Here is a 7,296-nt window from a genome sequence, read left to right as displayed (position 1 = left end):
TGTGGCTCACCTCCAGAGCTCCCACCTGAGAGACTCTGCCTTCCCTGGGGAATGGGTGCAGGTCGGTGGGAGGCCTGAGGTATGGCTAGCACTGCCTTTCTCCAGCCCTGGGACGTTCCCACCACAGAGAGGAGGTCCCACTGAAAAGAACCAGAAACCTCTTTTCTTCTCCCATCTGCACTTCTAGAAACCTCTTTTCTTCTCCCATCTGCACTTCTCTCCTGCATCCGTCATCTCCTGCTGCCTATGTCCTCCCCACCCTGTCTCCATCTCTCTCCCTCTTCTGATGACCTCCCTCTCTTTGCCTGGTTTTATTTTGCCGCTTAGTCCTTGTCATACTTCTTTGTCTCTCCCCTTTGCTCTTCCTTCTTGCTGTGTGTTCTCATTTCCTTGCCTCTCTCTGTTTTCAACTCTGATTCCACATACGCTCACTTCTCCTGGTCGGCCTGCCTGCATGGTTCTTCATCCTCGTTGCCTGTTCTCTCTGCCCAACTGCACTTCTTTGGCTCCACCATGGTCCAGACTCTTCAGAATTCTTTGTGAGGTGATAACCAGGTGAGAACCACCCACTTTTCTCCCGGGAGTCAGGTTGCTAGACCAGGGGCTCACTGTCACTCCTCCAAGCTGCTCAGCACATCCCCTTAGCAAGCTCCAGCCAATTTCACTCCTATAGACCCTCACAGGGATTCCTCTTCAGTGTCACTTCAGAGGGCAAGGGAAACAGAACTTGGGGAGGGCTGGACCCAAGCCAGGTGCTTCTCCAAGGAAGGGTTGGGGGAGAGTGTTAGGACCCAGGTGGTGAGAAGGTGGGGCAGGGAGTGGGGCTACAGAGGGCAGTGCCACTCACTGAGGCCTGGGCCCTCCTGTCTCAGCCACAGAGAAGCAGCAAGATGGGTGATGCCCAGATGGAGGAATATGGGGCAGCGGCCCAGTACCTCCGCAAGTCAGATAAGGAGCGTCTAGAGGCCCAGACCCGGCCCTTTGACATCCGCACTGAGTGCTTTGTGCCTGACGATAAGGAGGAGTTTGTCAAGGCCAAGATCATATCCAGGGAAGGTGGCAAGGTCACTGCTGAGACCGAGAACGGCAAGGTGTGTGAAGCACGGGGCCAGGGGAAGGGGAAGAAAGGTTTTGGCGGAGGTGCAGGGGTGAAGCCACTTGCAATGGGAGCTGATGGGTCCTGGAGAAGAACCAAAGCCATCAGGGTTGCAGGACATGCCCCCTTGACGAGCCAGGTGTAGCCAGGCACCATCTCAGCATTGCCAGAGAGGATGCTGGAAACCTCAGTTGCTTTCCTCCTCAGAGGAGTCTCCTTGATAGAGGGTGTAGTCACATCAAACGAAGTTCCCTTGTATCCCTCTCCCCTGTGCCTCAGTTTCCTCCATAAACTCTCCCAAATTCCCCTCACCCAAACCAAGAGCAAACTCACAGACCCAGGTGAACACAAAGAGCAGGAACTCTTTAACTGAATGCTCAGTCCTGGGGCTGGTGACCGGCACTCAGAAGCCCTGGGTCCCTGGTCCCTCACACCAGCCCTGAGAATTGCCACTGGTCACCAGCAGCAGCTCAGAACCATGTGCCTTGCAGACACACTGGTTAAATGTTGCGTTCCATCGAGGTGTGAAATAATGGACCACAACACACTGGGAGCTTTGATTCTTACCCTAGCTCTGCCACTAACCAGCCACCCTACCAGCACATCATGTAATTACTCAAGCCACAGTTTCCTCCACTGTACCAAATGCTGGAATACCTGCCCACAGGATCTAATGACATCAGAGCATGGCAAACTCACCAATGCCAATCAAACCACAGTGACAGTGGCCAGTGTGGAGGTAGGGTAGTTGGGTGAGATGTCTTTCCAGTAGAGGTGAAAGTTTGCCTCAAGCACTGCCTTGAAGTCACAATGAGGCGTGTGTACAGACGGCAGAGGTGGCAGCCTCTCCAGATTTGCCCCTAGATGGGGACTGAATAGTTATAGTTATAGGCACAAGGTCTGGGGTACTGACAAGACACAGGGACTCTAGGATGGTCTCTAGGGTGGGAGAGACAGTGAGTGGGCAAGTTTTCTGAGAAGCTCTGGGGTAGGGCCCGGGCACTGGCCAGAGGAGAGCTGTGAGAGAGGCCAGATTGTGGCCGGTGTTCTGGGAGGTCAGTTGGTGAGGCTGGTGACTACAGACTGGGAGGTGTACTCATTCTGTCCTGCTGCCCATGCTCCCTCCTTAGACAGTGACAGTGAAGGAGGACCAGGTGATGCAGCAGAACCCGCCCAAGTTCGACAAGATCGAGGACATGGCCATGCTGACCTTCCTGCACGAGCCCGCCGTGCTCTTCAACCTCAAGGAGCGCTACGCGGCCTGGATGATCTACGTGAGTGCATTCTGAACATGGCAGGAAGCCCATCCTGGACTAAGAGCAAAGTAGGGCAGGGCAACATAGCCAAGGGGAGAAGGTCAACCCTCTCCCAAGGGGCCCAGCGCCCCCCCCATTCCCTTCCTGCCCTTGGTCAGCTGCAGGAAGACAGGTGCCAGCTGGGTGACCAGGGACTCTCCCGCCTGCCACCACTGCCCATCCTGGGTTCTCCCTTGCAGCCTCTCATGCCTGTCTGTCTCCTGCTCTAGACCTACTCAGGTCTCTTCTGTGTCACCGTCAACCCCTACAAGTGGCTGCCGGTGTACAATGCGGAGGTTGTGGCTGCCTACCGGGGCAAGAAGAGGAGTGAGGCACCGCCCCACATCTTCTCCATCTCAGACAACGCCTATCAGTACATGCTGACAGGTAAGCTCTATGGCCCTGCCCTGTGCCCCCTCAGTCATGGACCTAGGCCCTCAGCCCCGACCCCACTGCCTATCCTCTTTTCTCTTCCAGATCGGGAGAACCAGTCCGTTCTCATCACGTGAGTGAGCACCATCCATACACAGAGGGGCTTGGGGACCCAGGCTGATTCCTAAGGAATGGTTTAAGGTTGTGATTGCAAGGAGTATGGGGTACTGGGCTCTCAGAGAAGTGCTAGAGTGACCAATGATGATGGACAAATTCTCCCGGTGTTGAAGGTCAGATGGCCAGGACTCTGAGGGAGGAGAGGGCAGTGCTAAGATCCAAACGGAGAACAGTGAGACTCCTAGGTTCTGATGGGTCCCTGTTGCTTCCAGTGGAGAATCCGGGGCAGGGAAGACTGTGAACACGAAACGTGTCATCCAGTATTTTGCCAGCATTGCAGCCATAAGTGACCGTGGCAAGAAGGACAGTGCCAATGCAAACAAGGTACGGATGAACCACAGGCTTGGTAGAAGGGGTCTGGGCAGGCTGACCCTGGTGACCCTGAGCCTTGCTCTGGGGAGCACTGGTGGAAGTGCTCAAGATTTTCCCGGCAAAAGACACACACTCTGGGTACAGATATGGCCCTTTGGAGCTGCAGATTCCCCAGCACTGCACCCAGCCCCAGCTCCATTCACCAGGACCAGAGCAGCCCCCTGCCCTCTACACCAGCACCTAAAGGTGAACAGAAGGTGAACTCCCAAGTTCTGCTTCCTCTGCAGGGCACACTGGAAGACCAGATCATCCAGGCCAACCCTGCCCTGGAGGCCTTCGGCAACGCCAAGACCGTACGGAATGACAACTCCTCCCGATTCGTGAGTGCCCTTGACCACTGCCTCATCTGGCCTTGACAGAAAAGGGGCTGCTAGCCCTGGCCGGGTGGCTCAGTTAGTTGGAGTGTCATCCCATACATCAAAAAGGTCACAGGTTCGATTCCAGGTCAGGTTACATACCTAAGTTTCAGGTTCAATCCCTGGTTGGGTGGTATACAGGAGGCAACCAATTGATGTTTCTCTCTCTCTCTCTCACTCTCTCTTCCTCCCTCTTTTTCTAAAAATCAATGGAAACTTATCCTCGGGTGAGGATTAAAAATGGGGGTGCTGTTTTACCAACACTAACCACACGCAGTTGATTGTCCTTTGTTTGACTTTGGGATATCAATAAGTGGGTTCTGTGTGTGTGTGTGTGTGTGTGTGTGTGGGTGTGTGTGTGTGTGTGTGTCTCTCTCTCTCTCTCTATCTCTCTCTCTCTCTCTCTCTCTCTCTTAACCTTAATGATTTAGCCTGGGTCCCTGGGTTCTGGGAACTCAAAAAAAGAGACCTGGAGTCACCACAGCTGTTCCATAGCCCAGAAATGGAGTAGATTTGGTCACATTCTACATTTCCCTTATTTCTGTTTCCAGAGCTTTTCCACATTAGAGTGGAAAAGGACATAGACATTGGAGCCAATCCTCCAGCTTTACACTTGCCCAGCAAGTTCCACACCTGTCTGAACCCTAGTCCCTTCATCATTGAAAGAGGTTGTAATAGTCACTGAAAAGATTACTACACGTTAGTAAGTAATGGAGGTCCAAGATCTCCATTCCGTCTCCTCTGGCCAGTCCCTCACTCTTTGTCCCATCTGCCCCCAGGGGAAATTCATCAGGATCCACTTTGGAGCCACTGGAAAGCTGGCTTCTGCAGACATAGAGACTTGTGAGTATGCAGGCAGCCCTGCCCACCTCTCCCGATCCTCCTCTGCCTTTTTCCCCTGCGGGTGGCCCTGTTTCATCATTTCCCCTCCATCTTCTGTCTTTGTCTACATCTGCCTCTTGTCTTTAGTTTAGTCCTTTGTTCCTCAAACTGTGGCTTTCTCCTGACCCACTTCATCTTACTGTAGAAACCTGATCTCCACCCTGTTGCTGATTGACTCTCCCCTTCCTTACCCACCTCCCTCTCCTCTCCCCACTTCAGATCTCCTAGAGAAGTCCCGAGTGATCTGCCAGCTCAAGTCTGAGAGGAACTACCACATCTTCTACCAGATCCTGTCCAACAAGAAGCCAGAGTTGATGGGTGAGCCTGGCCCCATGCCCCTGCTGCCCCACTGTCCTCCCCAAGCAGGGCAGGTGCCCTCCATCTCCTCACCCTGCCTGCCACCCCACTCACCTCCCTTCTCCTTCCATCTGCTCAGTGACTTTCTCTTTCTGCCCTTCTTTGGGTCTGCCTGCATCTCCTCTTGCCTCCTTTTCCACCTTCCTTGTCAAATTTTCTCCTACTCCTTGTTGGCTTTCTCATTCTCCTCTTCATTTTCCTCTCCTTATAAGTGTCATTTCCCCACTGTCCTCCCTTCCTATGTCCCCTTCACCCCCACCTATTTTTCATTTCTTTTGAAGTCTCTCCATGGTCCTTGATAACTGCTCTCGGGCCTCTCTTCCATTCTCCCACATCTTCCTGCCCTGCCCCTTGCCTGGACAGACATGCTGCTGGTCACCAACAACCCCTATGACTACGCCTTCGTGTCTCAGGGAGAGGTGTCTGTGGCTTCCATTGATGACTCTGAGGAGCTCCTGGCCACAGATGTGAGTGAGGAGGTGGTGTGAGGGCTCCAGAGGGCTCCTGAACCGCCCACTCCAACCACCCTTTTGCCTCTCTTGGTCTGTTCAGAGCGCCTTTGACGTGCTGGGCTTCACTGCTGAGGAGAAATCCGGTGTCTACAAGCTGACCGGAGCCATCATGCACTACGGAAACATGAAGTTCAAGCAGAAGCAGCGGGAGGAGCAGGCAGAGCCTGATGGCACCGAAGGTTCGAGGGCAGGAGGGTTGGCACTGGAAAGGCCTGAGGAGCTGGGTGTCACCCGTCAAGAGGAGCCAGTCTTCTGAGAGCAGGGCTTCCCACACTGAGTCCAAAAGTGGTACCTTTTAACAATTCTTAAGGAGCTAGCTTGACAACAATAGAGAAAGTGGGAGGAAACCAGAAGTCTGACAAACAGGTAGCCAGAGGGAGAGCCTTTTCCAAGGGGCAGGCTCTGCCCCCACTCCTCCCTATTCAGCCCTGCCTCCAGGCTTTCTCCTCTGGTGGAGCCTAGCCAAGCCTCTGGCCACTCACTGTTCCCAAAGAGGACCTAGGGTTGTGGTGTAGATGGGTGTGGTGAGGGCTGAGGAGGGAGAGGGACATGGGAAAGATGGGAAGACAGGGAGCCCCCTCCCCACCCCATCCTCTTAACCCCAGCAGTACCAACTAGAAATAAATCAGGGATTTTTCCTCCTGTGCTTACATCTCACCAGAGGCCAGGAAAACATAGCCCCTGAGCTCTGCAGATCCCCATCATTGATGCAGTATGCATGTGGGGGTGCCCACCCTCTTAGGTGAGCCCTTTACAGGTTCTGTGCCATGTTGGTTAGGAGGCACAGGCCAGGAGTTCAGACAGAGCCCAGGGCATTGATGTGTCACCCACCTCTCTGGGCCTCAGTTTCTTCCTCAGTGAAATGGAGGGCAGTCCTTTCCAGCTCCCTCCGGGGATGTTGCAAGAATTCTTTGAGAAGGAAGTATGAAGGTGTGAACAGTGATAGACAGACACCTGAGAACATTCCTCTTGCCCTACCTTTGAGGACCCCTTCTCTGTGTCTGTCCAGATCAAAATGCCAAGCCTGGGTGCCATGATCGCCATGTCACCAGTTATCACAAAATGCTTGAAATTAAACCAAACAGATTCCCTCTAAATAGAGGTGATGTGTTGGATGGACATTTAGAGAGCTGGGAGTTGGGGTGGGGGGGAGTTGTTCAACATGCTGTTAGGAACTTGATTTGCCAGTCAGTCAAGTTGGTCAACATTGGATTAAGTAGAGCATGCCCAATGCCGGGCCAATCCTGGGATGGGAACAAAGGAGGCAGGGAGCAAAGCACATCTCTCATTCCTGCCCTGGAGAGATGAGGAGGTGCAGTGAGCTTGGGGACATGCTAACGCAGTGCTAGTGAAGGGCCTGGACCAGAGACATAAAGATGGAGGCATTGTGGTAGGCCCTGGGTGAATGGAGGGGCCTGGGCTTCAGGCTGACTCAGGCACATACTGGAGTTGGACCTAATGCTTCAGAAAGACTTTGGCCCTGGGCCAGGGCAAGAGGATCTGTTGAAAGCGCTTGCTTACTCCTTTTCTTTTCCACCAGATGCCGACAAGTCCGCCTACCTCATGGGGCTGAACTCAGCCGACCTGCTCAAGGGGCTGTGCCACCCTCGGGTGAAAGTGGGCAATGAGTATGTCACCAAAGGGCAGAGCGTGCAGCAGGTGTACTACTCCATTGGGGCACTGGCCAAGTCAGTGTACGAGAAGATGTTCAACTGGATGGTGGTACGGATCAACGCCACCCTGGAGACCAAGCAGCCGCGCCAGTACTTCATTGGAGTCCTGGACATCGCCGGCTTTGAGATCTTTGATGTGAGTGGGGGGAACCCTGGGAATAGGGAGAACAATAATGCACTCGTTGGCACATGAGTCATAAGCCA

The 7,296-nt window shown here is 53.7% G+C and overlaps 1 protein-coding gene across 1 annotated transcript in view; it reads left to right on the top strand.

The window, feature by feature from the left end:
- The first annotated feature begins 518 nt into the window (after positions 1-518).
- Positions 519-7,296, top strand: part of MYH6 (myosin, heavy chain 6, cardiac muscle, alpha) — a 24,866-nt gene continuing 18,088 nt past the window's right edge. The window contains 12 exon segments of the mRNA XM_015572477.1: positions 519-555; positions 873-1,091; positions 2,227-2,370; positions 2,622-2,778; positions 2,869-2,896; positions 3,153-3,264; positions 3,540-3,632; positions 4,448-4,511; positions 4,770-4,868; positions 5,271-5,374; positions 5,460-5,598; positions 6,960-7,228. Coding sequence (XP_015427963.1) covers positions 891-1,091; positions 2,227-2,370; positions 2,622-2,778; positions 2,869-2,896; positions 3,153-3,264; positions 3,540-3,632; positions 4,448-4,511; positions 4,770-4,868; positions 5,271-5,374; positions 5,460-5,598; positions 6,960-7,228 — 1,410 coding nt within the window. The 5' untranslated portion in view covers positions 519-555; positions 873-890.

This window comes from Myotis davidii, unplaced genomic scaffold, assembly GCF_000327345.1.
Source record: "Myotis davidii unplaced genomic scaffold, ASM32734v1 scaffold1949, whole genome shotgun sequence".
Classification (NCBI taxonomy): Eukaryota; Metazoa; Chordata; class Mammalia; order Chiroptera; family Vespertilionidae; genus Myotis; species Myotis davidii.
This window is presented reverse-complemented; position numbering and strand designations above follow the sequence as displayed.